Source organism: Rhagoletis pomonella, unplaced genomic scaffold, assembly GCF_013731165.1.
Source record: "Rhagoletis pomonella isolate Grant_MI unplaced genomic scaffold, Rhpom_1.0 Rhpom_scaffold_00006, whole genome shotgun sequence".
Lineage (NCBI taxonomy): Eukaryota > Metazoa > Arthropoda > Insecta > Diptera > Tephritidae > Rhagoletis > Rhagoletis pomonella.
The window spans coordinates 78,574,798-78,597,921 of record NW_023458560.1 but is presented as its reverse complement, the minus strand read 5'-3'; the positions used below and the strand labels follow the sequence as shown (position 1 = coordinate 78,597,921).

The following is a 23,124-nucleotide window of genomic DNA, read 5'->3' as shown; positions in this document are numbered from 1 at the left end:
CAAATTACAATGTCGCGTATGAAAAATGCGCTGCTTGCTCTTTTAATGGCAGAACTTTTTAATTGCGCGTATTTTCTCGCTTCCGCCGTCAACCCTTTTGCTGCTAGCTGTCAACTTTTCCGAGCAGCGCATACCGACAAAGACATATTACATAATGTACATGACGTTGGCATGCGCGCGCATAACGGAGTTATTAAGAATTTACGTGTTTACCTTCTTACCACTGGGCGCGAGTTAATCTAAGCTGGAGGGGAAAACAAAGAAAGTCAGAATATAAAAGATAACAAGAACGAATGGAGTAATGAAATAAGAAAACAAAAATTAAAAAAAAAAACCTTTGTTGTTTGGCTTAAAATGTACTCCTTTAATTTTAATTAAATCCTCATTTTTTCACTGCCTGTCACACCGTACTCACATTTTCGCTTTTCTTTATTCATCTTCCTTGTGTTGTTGCTTGGCACATCGCCGCATCGCAGGAGTCCTGCTTGGAATTCGAAAGACTGGTGACGGCACAATGCGAAGCCTTAATACAAGCAATACACGACCGCCGTGAATATCTACTCGAGGCCATACGCATGGATAAGGATACGAAAATCAGAATATTAAAGGTGAGTAAGATGCGTGAAAAATACATACATATGTAAGTAAGTAGGTATGTTTAATGACATGTAAAGGTGGATTGGGAAGTGAACAAGAAATGGTTGTACAGTAGCGGGCACAAAATCCAAGAGTGTCATGATTTTAGCCCCCCAGCCTCAGCTTGATCCGAGAAACACTTCATCCAATCACCCGACATCGTTAACAATTGTTACTTTTGTACAGAACATTTTGTCTCATTTGGTTTTGATACTTAACCAAGAAATAAGTTCAGAACGGAAACTTTATTTGCCTGATTGGTCGTACCGATCGATGTAAAAGGCAAAGCCCACTGTCAACGAACTGATTTCGAATTGTCACTGGCGCGTTACCATAGTCCTAGTATTTACTATACACCAATTCGCGGAAAAGACTCCCGAGAGCAGAATCAACACTTGCCATATTTTTGTTTATTTATTTAAACCACATTTTGCAGTACGAAAAAAATAGCATATACGCCTCCCTATCAGAATTTGGTACTAGCAATGTTGTGTAAAAGATATTAAGTAACATCACTAGCACCATTAGAATTGGTAGGAACTTATACGCAAAAAAAGGTTTAAGTCGTCCGACTTGTATAATTTCATGCTGAAGAAGATATTAAATCCCTTGGGAAGAACCCACAATTACTTTCACAGTTAAAAACAAGGACTTAGTTTGTTTAGGTATCTGCTTTAATACCGACAAGAACGTCAGTCATGAAATCCAACAGATAATCACTTTTGCCAACAGGTGCTGAATTGCAACGAGCACTCACTCTTAGCTTTGGCGAATAGCGCATCTATGGAACGATGAGCCGTATACAGGGAACTATTATACTCCAACTACTATGGCTGGATCATGTCTGCGAAATGGGCGTAAATGCTTAGCACTGAAAGTACTTTGTGCGGTACCCGTTGATGGTACCAGAAGAAGAGGATAAATTGGTCGTACCGTCATATTAAAATCTACAGTCCATGTTCTTCAGTGTCATAGTCCATGTAGAAGGGGGAGGTGACCGTAGGTTGATTCTGGACGTTGAGCGTACTTTCGATAATATGAAATACTCGCAGTGGTGTTATTATGGCTCATAGTAGTAGATGAACTCTGGTCGTCCTATTCAGAGATAAGGCACCTTCACTAAAGTCCTACAGAACGCGCTGAACATAGTCGCCAAATGTCGACATCAAATCGGATTGAACTTCAACCCTATGAACACAGGATAGTTATTTTCTTCAACAAAATGAAGAAAGCCGAAGAAGAAGAAATGTCTCTCAGAGAACAATGTGGAGGATAGGAAGCTAATACCCAGATACTTTTTAAAAAATATATTTCTTTTAGTTATAACTTTTCGCAACTGTCTGTGATGATTTTATGCCCGCCACTGTACAGTTATTTATATTGGAAGTAACAAGAAAGCTTTTCCATCTGCATAAATTTATGAATAAGAAGTCTTTCTCTTCACTTTTCTCATTCGTCTTCCTTTTAATTTTTTCTACTCCCTCAACATAGGATCAGCAATCAAATTGCACGGGCAAGTTGCAACAAACCACTGGACTAATACAATTCTGTATTGAAGCGCTAAAAGAGACAGACAGTGCTGCTTTTTTACAAGTAAGTAGAGTCGAAGTCTAATTAGTAGCTGCTAAATTATGTAAGAAATGTGTAAACACACGCTGAGTGCCATAATGACATAGCTTTGCAAAATAACATACGTACCTAAATGTTCATGTATGAATAAGGATACATTGTTTGCATATTAGTGGGTACATTAAGATGACTCGCAAGAATTCACAAAAAATTTTATGAAATGCTTAAATTCGTAAAAGTTTTCAACATGAAATAATGATTAAAATGTTTTTAGAAGGTAGAGAATATATATTTAGCTCTTTTGTGCCCAGGGAATCCTCTAAATCTAATTTAACCATAATTTTACATAAAAAAAAATTTACGTGAAGAATTACACTGAGCGAAAAGTACAATGTTTTTTTCTACCAAGTTATTGTTTGTTTGTGCTGTTATATTTTTGCCTCTAGCAGGTTCGGATTCGAGTGACGCCAGAGGCGACATGTAATTGTTTTTTCCTTATTATGAAAAAGCAACTATGGAGTGCAGAGCAAAATCAAACGACCAAGAAAATTAATTCAAGTTGAACATTTGAATACGCTTTCATATAGCGGCGATAGCTGAGTGCGCGGAGGATGCATCAAAATCATTTTGATGCCTTTTTAAGTTTGAGTTCGGTAATATTAATCAATTATTGGTAGACTTTTTTTCTCAGTGTAATCATTTCTTGTTTTGTTTTAACTGCTTTAGTTTGTATCTTCTTATAATATAAGACATTTATTAGACATAGTGTAATGACACAATTTTGCGAAAAACCTATTTCGCCAGTGTTTGAGACAAAATATTTTAGTGAATTTACAAAAACTAAAATTTTTATAAAGATCATAATTTTTTTTTTCGTGGACTATGAGACACATTAATGTACCACCAATTCTCATATTCTATGAATGTATGTATGTGCACATCTTTTAATTTTCACATTAACGAGGCCTGCGCCATTGGGCGCAAGTATTCTCCATCGGCTTCCGCGTTCTATTTCGCATTCACATTGTGCTCTCCTTTTTTTTAAAGGTGAAATTAGTCAAGAACGTAAACCTACCGGTACGTAAACCCGAGTTAGCTGACACGATTTGTCTTACCAGAGCGCCATGTAAATGAAAACTCAACACCGCAGAATTTTTCTCGAGTTGTAGCCCGTTGCGTAGAAATCTGCAGAATTTAGATTTTTCCGTGTCAGCTGATTTCTTCCTTCTATAAATGGTTGCCACTTCGTCAGTTTTGCAGATGATAAAAAAGTTATATAAGTTCCTGGTCAAAATGCTTTTAAAATATTTGAAATGTACTATCGAATAAGGTTTTTTGTTGAAAAATAAGTAGTTTATATTTAGCTACAATCTATTATAGCACGAATAATTGTAATTGAAAAGGTAAGTTTATGAAAAAGCATTGATGAGTGGCAACACTGTGGGCTCCAGTAATCGACAAAATTCCCCGTATACAGACAGCGTTTAAGAATAAGTTCTACGTTCTTGACTAATTTCACCTTAATTATGTTTACATATTTCTAATTACGGATATGTCGGTGTGCTCTTACTTTTCTGCCTCACCTTTCACTAAACCATTCCCACAGGTCGGCTCTATGTTGATTAATCGTGTTGCCAATACGGACATGACCTGGCATCAGGAGGTGACAAATGCCGCTCCACGTGTTTCGCCAATTGTCGACTTGACGCTCGACGATGCTGCGCTGGTGCGGGCCATAGATAATTTGAATTTTATGCAGATGAAAGGTAAGCGAAATGTTATCTAATAAATAAATGATTTTATGGAGAGAAGAATATTTATAAATACCTATAGATAGTTGATTATATGTATGTATGTATGTTTGTATATATGTATGGTACTTACTCGTATGTATATGTACGTGTAACTAGGTATAACAAGTATCTAAGTATTTATTCGTTGATATGTATTACATAACTGCTAAAAGTATTGACTAAAAATTTGACAAGCATTTGTTTAACAAATAATTACAGTGAATTTCAATTTAAACTTATATAGGTGTAGTTTGCCAAATAAATAGCTCTAAAATATTGTCTTGCCATTTAAAATGCACCACGATCCTATTAACGAAAGCAACTGCTAACAAACTAAATCATCGGCGGTTTCGCTTAGACATAAATTTTCAAATTAAAAAATGTGTCCATTGTCTGATGTTAGTTGGCTGAAGCGTAGGTGCGGAAATGTGTCTGAGTAAAATTTTGCTGTTTTATTTTCCGGAGTTTTCCCTGGGGCAGGTTGGGAATTTTCCGACTATGAAACCGAATACGCATACTCCGTTGGAGCGTGCGCGCAAGTGAAACAGATGTATCTGAAGTTACTTACTCACTAACAGGAACAACTTGGGGACACCTAATTTCGGGCATTTATTTTTCGAGAACATTCAGAAGTTGGATAAATTCACTATTTCTAAAGATGTCCTGGACATTTCAGTTTAATATCCGTAGATTATAGTCTTAATTCCGTCATCGTGGGTGGTTAACTCAGTGAAGGGTTATCATCCTAGGCTGTTTTGCTCTTTATTACTGGTTGTAATTTCTTCGTGGCTTTTCCCTAGCCGAATTCACATACATATTCATACAGGAATCCATACTCCATTGCAGATGCCCGCATTCAGCCTCGTCCACGTATTAACAGTCGCTACTAACTTCAGTGGGCCCCTAAACCGAATTAGTTGGAGTTACCTCTAGAGCTGGAAAACTATCGAAATTTTTATTGTCACTATCGATAGTGTCGTTTTTAGGTTGTACTATCGATAGTTGTAGCCGTCATCGATAGTCTTAATGATAGTTTCTTCTGTATTTCCACTACTCTATCATTCTAATTTTAAATTTATTGGTGTAAAAGCTTTTTCGTTCAGATACATATTAATGTGTGGAAGTATTACCCATTGAAAACGATACGATACTATCGATTGTGCAAAACTTTAACTATCGAGACTATCTAGTGGGAACACTATCGATAGTTTTCCAGTTCTAGTCACCTTACCGAACGTTTATTCAATTTTGAAGCCAATTACTCTTATAAATGATTACCGATCTTAACCGATTCATTAGCGTGGCCATAAATTGGCAAGAAAGCTATGCCAATAATTATTTGTATGCTAATTATTATTTAATGCAGTTTAGTGTAATGAAGGTGAAACCGATAAAGTACTTAGCGCAGGAAATAATAAAGTGGAATTTACGAAAAGCATTTAGTAATTTTTTAATCCAATGGCAAACAACAATCAAAACACTACTCACAATTCAATACATGCCGCTTTGATGCAAGCATACATATGTAAATGTTGCATGTAAATCAAAGCCACCATTCGTAATAAAAAAAAATAAAACAATCAAATGAAAGTACCTTCGTGTGATTTGACGCACATTTTTGGAGCGCAATCCAGCTGCATTACAACATCAAGTACGCTTAATGGCACACACACACACACGCACACACACTAAGCGGCATTGAAGTGCCCCTCGGCCTAAGCGACAGAGAACTGTCACACATTGCCACATGCGCGGCGTACTCGAGGTAGTTGGAGCCGCCGCTGGGGCGATGAAGGCGGAGGCTGTGGCGGTGGCTGCATGTGGCAGCTGTGGCAATACAAATCACCACGGCCACTTAACACTTTTCAGCAAATATTTTGATTGTTTTGAAAGCGTTTGTTTCCAATTGACGCGTATGCACATATTTATCTATATACATATGTACGTGTGCTTGTGTCTGCAGACACTTTGTAATTGGATACATTTTCTGGAGGGCACTCGACTGGAAGGAAGTGCAATTGTTTTGGGGCGCAAGTATTACAGCGCGGCGCTTTGTAATTAAAATAGACTAATTGTTTCTTAATTTATTGAAGCTACATTTTAGGTAAAGCTATATTATGTATGGATGTAGATATGTATTTATGTATGTAGGTATATTTATAAACATCATAGCATTTATTAGGTATGCTTATGTATGTATGAGTTAATCTACATAATTGTGTCTGTTTTGCTCTCTCCCTCTCTCTCTTTCTCTTGCACACAATATTGAAAAACATTAAAAATAAAAATAACCATGCTTCAATACCATCAACCCAACCCATCAAAATGTGACGCAACAACAATCGATTGATCGAAACATCTGCTTGAATTGAATTTTGGAAAAATATTTGTGTGTACCCATATCACTTACCGCTGACAATCCAAAAAAAATAATCACTTCAACGTGCATCTATAAAAATATACCCAATACACACACACATACACAAACAAACGTGTTCATGTGTACATTTGACATATTGTGGCACCAACCCCATCCATTCATGCATTCAACCGCAAAATTTAAAAAAAAAATAATTAAAAACGAAATTCGAAAAACCTCAAACGCGCCCAAAAACAGCCGTCAAAGATGGAGAAGAGAGATTACCAGCAGGTGAGATGTTATTACCCGTAACCACAACGTTAAAAACAAATGAAACAACAGCAACTGCATCTAGCACAAATGAAAACACTCCAATAACAACAACCATGCCAACAAAATTCATGCGTACCGCAACACTACCAAAATCCATTTCGTCCAGATTTCACAACAAACCCAACTTCATGAACCTAACCAATAATGCCATCAACACATCCACCAAAAAAACCTTCACCACCAACACCAATGCCAACAAGATTAACATTACATCCACCTCATCAACAACATCGACATCGACATCTTCATCACCGTCACTGTCACCAACGTTATCACTACCATCACTAACATTATTGTCGACACTCTATCCAACGATGATAACAACAAAAAGTACACGCACCACACACACACATGCTTACATTCATAACTACATATTTTGGCTTTCTTTGATTTCGATCTTTTCTATTAAGTTTGAGCTTTTGTCTAGACTTTTAACAAAAAATTTAAGAATTTTCTTAAAATCTAACTCACAATTAGATAATCTTTGTTTTATTTATGGCTCGGTGTTTTCTGCTGTATTTTGCTGTATTGGCTTTTGTTGCTTTTGTCTTCTTTATTTAGGTATCGTTTAGTTTTCCTTTAAATATTTGTTGTATTGTATTTTGTTGTTGTTCTCTGTATTCATTATCACATTCCGCTCAACCGTTTAGATTTTCCCTTAGTGCGACTTTTTTCATTGATTACAAGAAATTGTATTAACACCTCTTAAATAATAGTAATCTCGGATTTATCATAAAATTCAAAGGGCGTATCATATAACAGCCTAACCCTTCACTTAACCATGCGTTGTGGTCTAAAAGACAACATTACATAATCAAATTGTATTTTCTGAGTTCGCATTTCCCCAAGAACTGATTAACATCTTCGAATAAATAGTACCCATATTTACTCTTTTTGGCCGTTTCAAATCGAAATATTATAAAATCGAAAGCCTCAGGTTTATAATTTTATAAAGTAGACAAACTTCAAAAAAAATAAATGATTGCCGACGAATTGAGCGAGCGGTTTTACCTTTAAATAATTGTATCATGGTTTATATGACAGTTTGTAGAGAATCAGCCATATAGAGACTACGAAACCGGCAACAATCTGTAAGTGATCAATAACGATAAAACTTACTTTAACATCGATATTACCGATAGCAATATCATTAAAAATTTCAATATTGATAAATGCAACAATGTCAAAAATGTCGAAGACCGATTTCAACCCCAATATCGGTAATGATACCAGGCAGCAAGTAGATTATCGAACAACATTTGCCATACATCCGAAGCAGATGACAGACGAGCTAGACTGCCATAACTGTACTCGCTTGTGCCACGCCTCTACTCGTCAACCTTGTTCTTGTTTCGCCATACGAACTACTCGTTAATAAAGAAAAGAAATCGCGAATTGAAAACAGCTAATCGACAAGTAGTACATAGGCGAATGAGTCTTTTTTTGGTTTGTCTCTCTAAATTAATTTTTAAATTGTTGACAAATATTATTTCAAGGCTATAGTTTCGATGCAAAGCGTTTAATTCGCTCGGAAAATCTTTAAATGAAAAACAAATTTTTCGCCAACGAATCCTTTTATTAAATCACCACATTTTCTTTTCAAAACCACATTGATTAGTAATCTGCGCGAAAATAATTTAATTTTATGCCGCTAATTCTTTTTAAAGCTTGCCAATTCGTAGTTTTTATAACGTGAAACCAAAAACAAATTAAATATTTACAATTTTTCGGTAGTTGCAAATTTTATAAAATACCAAATAATTCAAATTGTCATAGGAAGCGCTTTTCAATTGCTTTTATATGTCTTATTTCCTCACATAACTAAATGTTACCACATTTTCACTGACTTTTACCGCAATTTCATTTTGTTGTTTAACCTACTTTTCAGCGACAAATTTAATTTATGACTTTTTACATATGAACTCAAAGCCATGTGCACAAATTTCTGTGTGTAAACATTCATTTTGTTATATATTTGTGTTGGGACAACTCGCTGGCAATTTCCCACAACCTGTCATTTGACGTTATGAGTTATACAACTTTCGGCGCCATAAAATATTTAAGCAAGTGAAAAAATTCGTGTGCAGTATGTACATTAGATTGCATCACTCCCCATACAAAAAAAAAAAAAACGGTACTGTTTTTCCATTGGAATTATAAAATCTATTATATTTTAAGACGTCTTAAGATGTGTTGGTAATTGAAAAAACAAAAAATTGGGACACGAATGACTTTTTTTTGCACATAAATAAAAATAGTGGGGAAAATACCTTTCCACCGAGATCCCTTAAGTCTAAATCAGAATAGTTTTGGCCCAGTTATTTAAGTTTTTCGTAAATCAATCTTTGGAAAATGTAAAAAAAAACAGCATCAAAAATCTCATTATTACGATTCCGTTGAAACAAATTTTAAATATTTTTATGCAGATTTTTTTCAGTCTAATCTGCTTTGTCATCTGAGGGGCTTTTTTCAAAAAGTTCTTTAAGAAAGTATTTTTATTCATAAAAAATCCGTCCAGCTCGCTTAAATCTTAATATTTTTCCGAAATATTTTGGTGGACGTCTTAAAATATAATAGATTTTGTAATTCCGGCGGAAAAACCGCAACTTTTTTTGGCGATGCTGCCTAATGTACATACATTTGTCCATATTTCCATGGGTATGCAATATTTATGAACTCACCCACATTTAACAAAACATACAAATGCACATTTTCTGTGCTGGAAGTATGAGCGGAGTACGGTTCAGTGCCACAGTTTTTCATCTCTAGAGAACGCCCAAATATGGAGAGTACTTAGTGCAAGAAATATACTAGTAGGCTACGCAAAGCTAGCAGGATTATTCAGCGGCTTTAAAGGCAACTAAAGTGCACTTAGCTAAGGAGGTCAGAATAGTAATCATTTTTTTTAAAATGAACTTGCACTTTGGCACTTCTTTGACTACTCACGCTGCTTTCTCCCTCGAGCTACTTTTTTTGACGCATCTCAATTGTCCACAAAAAATACAACCATAAGGATAGTTGTTTTGTAACGGTAACCAAAAATAGATTTAAAACTAAAATTTTGTAATGCCGATAGATGATTTGTAATACAAATAGTCCAAGTGTAATGCTGGGCGGCTACATTTTTTTTTTAAGATGATCGAATGCAATGCACAGTGTATCAGTTCTTTGATGTTTTTTTTTGCAATGCAAAAACGTCCATTCGACTTGTTTCTGGTTTCAATGGTTTGCAGAAGGGGACAATTGGTCGCAGCCTAGGATACAAAATGTCAAATGTAAATTTGGTTACACAAATTTGAGTCTACTTTGTTTACTACTCCACTGCACTATGGGCAAAGAAATTGTTTTCTTCGGAATAAAGTCTAAATATTAAGATAACAGCCCAAAATTTGTTTTAGATATGTGTTATAGAGTTTTGAGCTGGCCTACCAAATTTTGTTCGATTCGAGGCACTGTATCATATAGCCGCCCTACGAGTGGTCTGGCAAACTTATACAAACTTCGTTGTTTTTGATGCTACACTCTTGAAATTCGTTTCGCAAACGTTGGACTTTTGAAAAGAATTATCTATTTAGTGAAACATATATGATTACATTTTAACTGCAAAGTACTTAAGTTTCACTCTGTAAAAAGTTTTATTTCTCGCTCCCGCGCAAGCCTGGCTTAATACGCATATCTCTAAAGAAATGCAATTTTTTCAAGAAAGATTAGTTATATATTAATCTACACTTTTGTTAATAACTTATCATTTGAAACTCTTTGCACTAGCTTGCCCTTTAAAAGTTATTCTATTATGTTCAATTACAATACACAAAACACAATAATAACTAAGAGGCCATCAAATCATAATTTTACATATCTGGACTAATGTTTTCCATGATAACACTTTTTTTAAATGTTAAACTTTTCAAACCACAAAAACTTAAAGTGAAGTAATATTTCCTCTAAATTCTTCTAAGACAATGTGAATTTCAATCAGCTGACCTTGAAATCACTCTAATGAAAAACTGTTGCCATCAGGATTTAATTTGAATAGGTTTTTTACTAATTCAGATTTAGGAAATAGGTTAAATTTAAAATACAACTCAAAAAAAAAAAATTTAACTTTATGCCAAAAATATAAACATTTTTCCCATAGTGCACTGCGATGTTTTAAGTTTTTTTTGTGTTGCACTTTTTGTTATTTATTTATTTTAAATTACAACTTCTTCTGCGATCGCCTTTAAGCTCAACACATTTTTTTTTACGCTGATTTTACTCACCACCGCACTTTTGACTTTTCTTCACCTAAACTAAACAGTTTGCATTTACTAACTTTCGTTGGAACAATTTTTTGTTAACCTTTTTTAATTCAGTATAACTTTAGTTAGTTAATTGTTTCCTTTGAAAGGGAGTTTAGTTTTGCATATTGGTTGCTACTTATTCGTTTAGTTGCTATTACTTATTTACTGTTTCGTAATTTCTTAAAGCAATTTTTTCCTAAACACTCTTAAGTTACTTTACATAAATACTTCACAAGCAAATTCAGTGATAATAAAATTAACTATTAATCTTTTATTCCATTTTACCACCACACAGCACCTTTAGCACCAACAATTGTTCCAGAGGATTGCTCAGCGGAAAATAATTCAGTTACAGTGGCGTGGCAAGCACCGGCTCATTCCTTCGTCGATGGTTATGTATTGGAGTTGGACGATGGCAGTGGTGGCGAATTTAGGGTGAGTACGGAATTTATGCTATAAGAAGGGACCAAATCGCGGCATTCGTAAACAAATGTATTTCGATTGAAACGGGGATTTAAGAAAACATACAAGCAAGTTACCTCATTCCCTGGTATCTGGTACTATACCCCGAGATGCATAATAATTTGTAGATATTTTAGCTTGTAATACCGAGCCATATGCCCTAAAGTTGCTGTAAAGTTTCATCCGGCCAATTTCAATATGGATTTAAATTCCGATATTATTTTTGTATTTTAAACCCAACTCGCCTAATAAATAAAATAATATATAAAAACTCGTCTAAAAAGAGGCTCAGTTAAAAAAAACTTGGCGCTTCCAGGCGAAGAATTTCAGATTTATGTTTATCAAGCGAAGTCAAATGAAAATTGATCTTCGGTCATATTTTGATGACTTGAGTTACCTCAAGCGTATTGCCACTGAAAAGATTTTTCCTAGAACGGTAACTGAAGGAAATCCATATGAAGTTGTTAGGCAAGAAAGACACTGGTCGCTCAAAGCGAATTTTTGTAGGCAGTTGATGCGCACCCGAGATTTCCTTGGTAGTGTTGAGAAAATACTGGTCGAAATACCTAAGCTTTAGTCTTACGAAGGCAAGGCAGTTGGAAAGAAAATGCTGACGTAATTCGACCACGTAATCCAGCCACGGCAATAGGAGTCAGAGACGATGTTGATTCGTACCACACAGCCTAAAAGATACCCAAGCAATTTGAAAATTGATATTGAAATCCGAGAACTTAAACACATATGTATGTATATAAGATTTGATGTATTGTGGAACGATTTTCCGTCATCTCTTGTCAAATTTGGTTTGGAGACAAACCGGTTTCGGCGTTGTGCCATCTTCAGAGGGATGACGGAAAATCGTTCCACAATACATCATACTCCTACCCTATCGGAAACACAAATAACCAAAAAGAAGTATATAAGATTTCTTGAAATTTTACTGAAATTGGTACCCTCACGATTTCATGAAGACACTCCATAATTCTTCTATGTATAATCAAGTCCTAGTTGTGTTTAAATTTTCAGCTTACGTACAAATTATTAATTTTTCATATTCTCGCTTTACACTCCTCAGGAGGTCTATTGCGGCAAGGAAACAATTTGCACCGTCGACGGTCTCCACTTCAATTCAATGTACAACGCGCGCGTAAAGGCCTTCAACAATGCCGGCGAGGGTGAATACTCGGAGCTCATTGGATTACAAACAGCGGAAGGTATAGTGAATAAAAACAAAACAGCCAACTGAAGTAGCATATCTATGTATGTATGTATGTACTTGTAAATTAAATAGAAGACAACAAGAAATGGGAGTTCTCAACCACCTTAGACGGTGCTTCGGTACAAATATGGGGAAACGCTTATTTACGCGTTGCTTTACTTTGCGCATCAATCTTACATGTTTACTTATAGAATTCAATATTTCAATTAAGCTTCTAAAATTTCGACTCGAATGAATGCAGCAAAAGCAGAGTACTGGGGTGCGAAAGTGGAAAAAGGGTTGCTAATATTTTGTGCTTAGAATTGTAGTTGACAGGCAGGAGTGCCAGGTGAAATGTTCGGCGGCATTGCGGCTACTCGGTAGCTTAGAAACGACAACGGTGAAGGTGAGGTATCTAGGAGGGGTGTGAGTGTCAGTGCAAGGGATTCTAAGAAGACTTAAGTTTGCTGTAAAAGTGATGTTAAACATTAGACACTGCCTATTAGTGTGGAAGGCAATGAAAGTGGGAAAGTGGTAATGGTGTTGCTACGCAATAAATGAATAAAATGAAGTGGTATTCAGCTCATCTTGTACTATTATCGTTTTCGAGCTTGCCGCTCCCCTTCGGTATTGCGTGGAAACATTTCAATTCATAATTCTTTTGTATATTCGAGTACTTTTCTTGTCAAGTATTTTCCAGGTGTATTTTCGCTTACTTCTCGCAAGTGACTGACAAGTTTGCATGCAAAGCAACCATTGACCTCTTTTATATAAAAAAAAAAAAACAAAATCTACAACAACAACTTGTAGAGTATGATATGAATAAATTTGTAACGGTGTTTACGTGCAATTTTCCTCTGGTAGGCGCGTAGAGTGAAAATGGCGTGAAAATAGGGAGTCTATGCATGAAAAGTTAAGCGTAATATACATATGTATCTATGTAAATATGTATAGTTGGCAGGTGCTTAAGTGGTATTGTGGTTGTTGTGGTGGGGATCAAACATTCTGCTTTTGCTCTTACTTCAACAATAAGTTCAACTGGCAGATATTTTTGCTACAAATGAGCATATCACCACCTCACCTCACTGCCACACCCTTACAAATGAAATACCGTTGCACCGCTTGACACCTTATGCCACTTTTGATGTTCACGCTAACCGCAGGGATCAATCAACTTCTTAGCCCACCAGCCACCAGTTGTAGCTTTAGAATGCATGTGTATGTATGTATGTACGAATATCCCCTTAGTACTTTGTGTTGTTGCTAGCTCGGACGTTTAATTGGTATGCGGCGGCTGTCAGTAGTTTCGTTATTGTTGTTACTTTTTCTCCTTAAATCCTTTATCTGCGTGTTAAGGCCGATAATTGCGGTGGTAGTATAATGCGCTTTACGGAATCCATCCTGGCGTACTGTTGGGCTCAGTTGGTATATGGGCGATGAGAGAAACAAGGACTCAACGGCCTTTACTACTGGCAAAGAGATAGATATCGGGCGACGTGACTTCCCTAGGTTGGCAGATAATGACCTCAATGAAAGTAATTTACTTCCACTGTTCCCGGACACTTTAGCTTCAGCCTGTTTAGTTCGTCCGTGCCAATTGAACGCCTTAGCCTTTCCGTTGAGCACTCGAATATCGGCACTGTTGATAGCGAGTGGTGCAATGGCTTTAGCAGTTTTCTTAGCGTTCCGGTGATGCGCCCTTTGACCTTATTCGAGAATTGCCAAATAGCAAAAATTAAGTCCCTTGGATTAACCTCGCCTTGATGGTAACATGCGGTTTGTAGTACCCTTCCGAAATTTGATTGCCAGGTGTGAAGCATCAAGCCGACCAAAGTAACAGTATTAATGAAAAAAATATATATATGTATATATACAACGGACGCATTGATCAGACTAAGTACATTTCGCGTGAACGTTGAGTCAGGGGTCGTTGCTGGATGCGAGCAACAGAGGATAACGTAACGTGTGGTCTACTCTCTATGTGTCTTAAGACCAATACATGTCTTAAGTTTGCTCAACCCGTTCCAGGAGTTACACATAACTTAATTGAACTTTGGCTGGAACTTACATTTTGTAATTTTTGAAATGTAACGATTTTTTTTTTTTATTTTAAAAATTCGAGATACTTCAAGATATCAACATTAAACGGTGGAAATGTTCTTTGTGCCAAAACGAACCAATCTAGAGTAATAAACCTAGTGTGCCACCAAATGCAAAAAAAAAATGGAATATCGTCTTTTATGCAAAACTGAACAATATGCGTTGTCTAAGATAAATAAGTGTGTCACCATTTCCGACCAAAAGCACTTTTTTTTGTCGAAAAATGTAACAACTCTTCACTTCATTAAACTCAAGAAACTTTTAAAATTTTCTCTCATAGTATTGGTGCTATTTTCATCACCCTTTTCACACCCACCCATTTACGTACATACGTCACTTGTTGCTCCGTTGAGCTCTTATCCTCATCCGCGTTCAAACTTTTATATTAACTTGGGCACTAAACTATTTAACAATTCAATAAATCTCAGCATAATCCTCCCCACAATTGGCAATAGCTAACTTTCTTTGCTGCCAATAAAAAAAGCCCACAATACTCGTAAGTGAGCAATAAGTTGACAATTGCTACAATTTGTGGCAACTAATAAATCCTCAATAATGCAACAAGCGAACGCCGTCAAAAGCTAATGGTTAATGCAATCAAAAAAGTGCCCACTCAAATAAAAGGAAAGTAGAGCAACGACAATAAAACGTAAGAGTACGCAAATAAATATGCCAGCGAATTGGATTCTGCTCTTAGTGGAAGTGCAAAAGTTGTAGCATACTTCAAGGCGCTTTACAGCAGATACGCAGCGAATTATGATGGCGATGACAGCACTCAAAGTTGCCACACAACTGTTGCAAATGCACACTTTTATTAACGCTTATTTTTCTCTGTTGTTTTTTTTTTTTTGTTAAATCAATTTGCTAAATTTTTTCTCACAACAAAGTGCTCAGTTGCATTCGCTGTATCGCATTCGCATTCGCACTATTGTCGTTATTATTATTATTATTTTTATTGTAATTGTATTGTATATTTATTGTAAAATAAAATTTCAATTTATAAACTCTCCACACTCGTTTAGTGCACATTTTTTTTATCTTTCCTTTTCATTTTCTTCTTTTTTTTCCGCCCCACAGTTGCCTGGTTCACATTCGATCCGATTCTGAGCGGCGGCGCCGGCTCTGGCCTCGTCTTCAGCAACAACAATGCCACAGTGTCGGTGGAGGGTTGGGAGCACCGCGTCGCTTTGGGTTCGGTGGGCTTCTCGCGCGGCATCCACTATTGGGAATTCACCGTCGACAAGTACACCATGGACACGGATCCGGCATTCGGTGTGGCGCGCATCGATGTCAATCGCAACAAAATGTTAGGTAAGTGAAAGTGGCTGGCTGGCAGTGGGGATCTGAAACTTTGAAATGTGAAAGGATAATAAAAAAAAAAATAGCGCATTTAAGTGAATACGCGTTAGAGTGCGCCACGGTGGCAGGCGAGCAGCTTGTCCGGCTTAAGCGTTACTTATGTACGCGAATATGCACTCTCGCTCGCTGATGGGTTAAGTTTACTCAAGTATTTCCAACTTGTTGCCTCTGGGCGGTCATAACTTTTTGATTTGCTTCAGTGGCGCAATTGGTTTGTCATTTTATTGCAAGTTTTTCCGGCGGATTCTTCAATGCAACTCAGTAGCAATAACTCGTTCGCGTGGTACAAGTTCGCTGATATATATTAAAAACGGTAAATGACAATTAATCGAGCAGAAGCTATCTAAACGCTTTGTGAAGTTTCAGACTGCGCAATGCACTTCGGGGAAATTGAAATTAATAAACTAACCTTTTTTCGTCCGCTGCCTCATTTCCGTAAATGTCCCATATCAGGGTAATTTCGTATTGATCAAAGTTATGGGCCAGCTCTCTCCTACAATCCTCCACCAGTTGAGATCAAACAGAGATAGAAGAGAGTGCCTTAATGGCCGCTTGGCTATCAGAGAAGATATGCAGATGAATATTTGGGAAAAACTTATAGGTAATTTTTTTGTCAAGATATTTCGCACTAAATTCAAATGGTCGTAAATCAAAAAAGCCAAAAATATGCAAAATCTATATTCATTTATTGTAAAATATATATATGCGCAATAAATATGCAAAGACAGGCACTTTTTTTGCAAAATATGCAAAACCATGGATCAACGATTAAATGCCATTTTAAAGGAAATTTCATGATTCCCAAAGATAACTTAACCATTTGCATTTGAAGATGTCTAATAAAAACATGCATTTGCATGAGGTGCAGAGCCCAACTTTTAAGATTAAAAACTAGGTCACCTAAAAAGATGCGGAACACCGTCAATAAAAAAAATTGGCAAAAATCAACGGTAAGTCCTAACTCCTCGAAATTTGCACTTCATTTTCTATAATTTAATGGGCTACAAAACTGGACACCAAACTTTTCCAATTTGCTGATTAAGGAGTTAGAAATTTTGGCCAATGAAGAAGTTTTAATAATTTTTGCACAAAGTCTGAAATTTGGATTTCTATCGTGTTTGTTAAGTAATGAGCTATACTACATAAACTTACATAAAAAAATAATAAATATTGCATAAACTAATGAAAAAAGCCAAAACTTGCTAAAATGCTGCGTCCCAGCTTTTATTTGGTTCATTTGGTTGGTTCGTAGTTGAAATCTGATCTAAATGCATTTCTAAAGGAGTTAATCGAAATAAACCTGCAACAAGTTTACTTCTACAAGTTTAAAATAAAAGTTTATAGCAAAAAGTGTATTTGAAGTTTTTAATTTATAAATTACTTTGAAATTATAAACTACTTTACTTAAAAATTAAATGCAAATGTAGAAAACAAATGTGGTGATGCTCATTCTCTAAGGGAAAGATAAGCTCTCTTTCCCAAAATCTTCTTCGAGAATGGGCCGAATTTCAAATTTACAACGAAGGTAGAATGCATTGGACAACGCCGGCTCCGTTATACTGGATAATGGCCAAGTTATCAAGTCGAAGGCCACACTCTTACTTACCTCAGTCATTATCGATGGTGAGGCAAAAGATTGCTAACCTTTTCTTCTATGTTGCGTAAAAATTTCGTAGCTGTACCAATTATCAGTAGCTCTCTAGAACAAATATGTATTAATTTTTCTCTATTGGAGTACACATATGTATGTATGGAAGTAAATTGAAAACTTCAAAACCGGTTTTGTTGAGTTTTTGGTTTTTCGGGTTATGAACGTCATACGTCATTGGATAGCGAAGATAATTTTCTCTACAATGTTTATTGGGTAATTTGTAAACATTTTGCAATTTAATTGAATGAACAAAATTTTTTATGTAGTTTAAAAAAATGTTTTTACGTTTTGCTATTCGCAATTATCTGTACTTGGTACTGGTGAATAAATTACTAAATGTATGTATGTATGTATATACATTTTCCGCATAAGTTTTATGACAGTTATGCGATAAAAACTAGAATGGGAATTTCTGTAAAACTTCTTACAGAGATTGACGTAAATTTCACGCTCCCTTTTTTCAAAAATATAATTATAATTATAATTAATTAATTAATCCCAACGGCTTTTTACCCTCCATTCCCGCCCAACCGACACGAGGGGCGCAGTCCGCATGACGTACGGAACCTTTTTTTTTGTTTTTTTTTTTTTAGTTTTTTCGTGCCGAGTAGTGGAAACAGGAGTTTGTTAAGTGTCGAGATCTAAAACTATTCAGCTACAGAATCAAATTCATCAGCTGATTGGATATGCTAAAGATAGTATTTCAATTATTGAGAGTGGAAATAATAGTTTTCTTTATAGTAAAAATCGAGTCCGATACGTCAAACGTGCTGAAATGACAGTTAAAATCTTGACATAAACCACGGAATGATTCGTTTAGTTCAAAATTAGTTTTGCATGGCTTTAAAAATAGAGGTCGAAAGTGTCTTGACATTCGAGAAGGAACATTAAAATTTACCTCAGCCAGGAGGGCCGGGCTCTTAATCAAGCCTGTCATTAATTTTACGATAAATATTATATCCAGCATTTCTCTACGACTTGCGAGTGTAGGCAAATTTATGAGCTTTAGATGACTTGTGTAAGGGGGGAGATTGTAATCTGAATCCCAGTTAAAATTACGCAATGCAAAAAGCAAGAATTGTTTTTGAATTGATTCAATCCTTTCTGAATGAACTTGGTAGCGGGGATTCCAAACAATAGATCCGTATTCTAGTATAGGTCTAACTAAACTGGTAAAAAGAGCTTTTGTAACATAAGGATCTTTGAACTCTTTTGACCATTTGTGATACCAAGATCGACAAAATTGGATACCTGCTCCAGATTATAATTTGATATTGAATAAACAGCTGGTTGAACAGCCCTCCGAGAGAAACACATAACTTTACATTTTTGAAGGTTTAGTGGCATATAGTTTGTATTACACCAACTAACCACGTTGTTCAGATCCGCTTGTAACAAAGACCTTTCTTCGATAGAGGACAATGTTTTAAAAAGTTTCACATCATCGGCATACATTAAAATTTTTGAATGTTTTATTATAGAAGAAATATCATTAATGAATATCAGGAACAGAATCGGACCAAGGTGGCTTCCCTGAGGAACTCCTGAAGAAACTTTAATGATGTTGGAAGAACAATTATTAACAATAACTCTTTGTGTTCTATCAGAGAGGTAAGATGAGATCCATTGAAGAAGACTGGGCTGAAAGCCGATTAGGTCGAGTTTACGGATGAGTAACGAGTGACATACTTTGTCAAAAGCTTTACTGAAATCGGTGTAAATTACGTCGGTATGAGCATTTTCTCTAAAACCGTTTGAGACATGAGTTGTAAACTCCAATAAATTAGTCATAGTAGATTTTCCTTTAGAAAACCCGTGTTGAGATTGTGTAATTGAAGAAGATATAGAATATGTCAGCTGGTTAACAATAATTGCTTCGAATAATTTGGGGATAGCGGAGAGTTTCGCTATGCCTCGATAGTTTTCTATAGACGACCTGCTGCCGTTTTTGTGAAGTGGTATTATTAAAGACTCCTTCCAGGCTGACGGAAAAAAACGCCATGTTTAAGTGACAAATTGAATAGAGTTGTTAAAGGCTCGCAGATGTTCTCAGCGCAGTTATTATACCAACCGGCTTTTCGAGAATACAGATTTCCTTAAAACTGATCAAACTGTTTGTGTCATATCGCATACTGCCCCCTTCTGTTAAACTTATTTGTTCCTGTTGGACATAAACCTGCTACTCTTCCAAAAGTCGTCAACACCTGAGCTGCATAGTATGTATTTCGTTTTTAATCAAAATCCACCTTAATTTGAAAACTTCCATACATCTTTTATTTTTGTTTTCCAATTATTTAATTTTTTCACTTATCCAACTAAGTTTGTTTTGTCAGTGTTTTTTTGCTTGGTTGCAATAACGTCGCTTTTGTTTCGTTCAGCCATTTCCGCTCTGCCGCTCGTTGGCGCTACGCAATATCCTCCAACAAATATTTGCCATTTCTGTTGATTTCTTGCGCAAAGTGCCAAGTTGTGTTTGCACTGCTACGAGTAAGTATATGCATGACGAGGTATTTTCAAACTTTTTTCAGCATCTTTTAGGTATGTACTCGTATCGAAGACACTTTCCAATCGAATTGAAATTGGCAATTTTGCGTGCGCTTTTTTCTATTTACCTGTCGATATTTAATGACAAAGAAAAGTTGACAGTGGCTCTTTAACATTTTCCTTACATACACCCTCACCCACACAAGCGTACTTAAGTCGGAGCATAGATACAAAGTTGTGTTTATACCCTCCCTGTCTGTCTACCTACCCTGTCTTGTGTGGTGTGCGGCGACACTTTTCCAAATGAAAAAGTTTCTTATTAGCCTTCGTTCGCAGCTTATTGGCGTCTTCGTGAAGTTGAAGTGCCGGCACTTAAGCGCCGTAGACTGGGAGGCAACTGGGGGCAATCGTGTTGCTCATTTCACGTTTGCATGTTTGCGCTATGTCGTTGCCTCGTCTGGCATACCTTAAGTTTCCATTTGGAGAATTTTCTACTTTTGTTCTTAAGTATGTATTTAGTTTTCTTCTATTTTCGGGTTGTTAGAGTGTTAGCGATATAATCGTGTTGCTTCTAGGCTTCACTGGCATCAATGCCACCCCGCTGCACAGTGCGGCCAAAATTCTAAGGTTTAAAGAAATGGTTTGAAATTTCGTACTAGGGGGTTTCGGAGGTCTAGGTGTTGTGATTTTTTGTGTCTTGTTGTGTTGTGTTATATCGTTTTGTATTGTATTGTGTTGTGTTGTATTTTATTGTATTGTGTTATGTTATGTTACACTATGTTGAATCTGTTATTATGTCTACTCAACTGAACTCAACTCGGTTCAGCTCAGCCCACCTAAACGTCCCTTAATTTAAAAGTTTGAATTTCAACCGCTGGGTGAACACTAGTATCCTTCAATAGCCTAGTGGCTTTCAAAGCTATAAAATCCAAAGTAGTCAAATCGACAATTATTCAGAAATGACGTGCCGTCTTGGCATCACTGGGCCATCGCATCTTGACGGAGAGAGCGGACCGCCGTTTAGTAATCATATAAGAAAATTCAAAGAACATACATATTTACAGGGAAAATGACTTTTGCGCCAGACGAGGCTATCGTGAGGACTCAAAACCTTATTGCCGTGGTTAAATGCGAAAAAGACCAAAGACCCTCTGTACTAATTTCAAAATGGTCTGGATGGGCAGTATCGAGAAGGTTTTTAAAAATTTTGCCGACGGGACTATTTATTCACATTATTGTACATCTTTTTTTTTACTTTTAGTCAAATTTAAATGCTTAAAGTTTTTCCTTTTGTGTCTCTCCTTTCATTGCAGGCAAAGATGAAAAATCCTTTGCCATGTACATTGACGGCCAACGTTCGTGGTTCCAACATAATTCCGTGCATGAGCGACGCGTTGAAGGTGGCATCACCACCGGCAGCACCATCGGTGTGCTACTCGATCTGGAACGACACACTTTAAGCTTCCTGGTTAATGAAATGCCACAGGGCTCAGTTGCATTCCGAGATCTCTATGGCGTTTTCTACCCGGCCGTAAGCATTAATCGTGGCGTTACACTCACCTTACATACCGCTTTGGACGCGCCCAAAATGGATTACTTCTGAGTAAGAATGAATAAGAGTCGATGCAAACAGCAGCGAGAGTGAGAAGGTGAGGTGAAGAGTGCGTAGTGCGAGAGAGAAAGAGAGAGTGGGCGGTAGAAGGCGAAGGAGAAGAAGAGTAGAAAGCATGAGAGCGTTCTTCTCGTCTCTGTGTATATATTTTCTTTATAAATATCACGTATTTAGGGTTAACAATATTTATTATAAATTGCATTTATGTTAGAATTACGTAGAGGCGTCTACTTATACTTAGACATTGGCATAACTTTTAACTTAAGATTAGTTGTACTCGTATTAAATTAATTTTAAGTAGCATAAATGGGTCGTAGGCACATATCTTAAGCATTTAAAATGGAGTTAGCGAGAAAAAATGTCGAGCAGCAATTTAATATATATGTATATAGAAAAAAACACGGCTTCCGTAAAATGAATGGTAATAGATTTGAGTAAAAAAAAAAAACAAAAACCAAATGCCGCATATAAATGTTGATTGCTAATTTCTAACTGTTTAGTGTGCGTAAGTAAATGTAAGAAATTGAGTAGAGAAGAATTTCTTACAATTGCAGTAATCATAAGTCGAATCGCTGCACAGTGGATACAACTTAAACAGAAATCAGACAAAAAAAAACAAATGCCTAAAGAATTAGAGCAGCAATAATTAAAAAAATTAAATGCAAAGTATTTCTATAGATCAAAGATAAATTGCCTCAATCCAATTCTTGAAATCTCATAAATGGGTCCAGGCAATAAATGTATATATGTAGTATGCACTACTTCCGTAAAAAAAAAAACTATACCAAAAATTGAAGGCAAAGCTAAACTAAATACATGATTACTTATATTACGTACGAGTGTGACCAGATACGAAATACCACGTACAATGAAGTATTTATCATAAAAGTTTATGTAGGAGAAGGAAAAAAAGATGTTGTGTAACTGCCAATCAAAAACTATTTATCTATAGATATTAAGGACAAAACTCAAAAACGTACTAAAAACTCGAAGTGGATGGTCGTTGTGATGTCTTTGATGGTGAACATATGTCTCTACACAGAATTTTAAAATTTGGTTTAAAGAAATACGATTATGTTCTACTAATTCCATTTCAATTACGCAATTATTTTAATTGAGTTATCAGTCTCATTCACATTCATATAGCTTGCTCACTTAGCAGAAGGCTATCAGTGGTTTTTAATTGTTTCTATTTATTATGACGACTACACACGAGGCAACCGTTGAAGCAACTAGGGCTTGTTGCTTCGACCGTTGCCTCGTGTGTAGCATTGTGACTCATAGA

The 23,124-nt window shown here is 36.2% G+C and overlaps 1 protein-coding gene across 1 annotated transcript in view; it reads left to right on the top strand.

Moving 5' to 3' along the window:
• The window catches only part of LOC118742146 (E3 ubiquitin-protein ligase TRIM9-like), a 69,890-nt gene that overhangs the window by 25,093 nt on the left and 21,673 nt on the right, over positions 1–23,124 (top strand). The window contains exons 3-9 of the mRNA XM_036474107.1: positions 477–608; positions 2,128–2,229; positions 3,812–3,971; positions 6,616–7,020; positions 11,269–11,408; positions 12,511–12,649; positions 15,811–16,044. Coding sequence (XP_036330000.1) covers positions 477–608; positions 2,128–2,229; positions 3,812–3,971; positions 6,616–7,020; positions 11,269–11,408; positions 12,511–12,649; positions 15,811–16,044 — 1,312 coding nt within the window. The remainder of the gene's footprint in view (positions 1–476; positions 609–2,127; positions 2,230–3,811; positions 3,972–6,615; positions 7,021–11,268; positions 11,409–12,510; positions 12,650–15,810; positions 16,045–23,124) is intronic.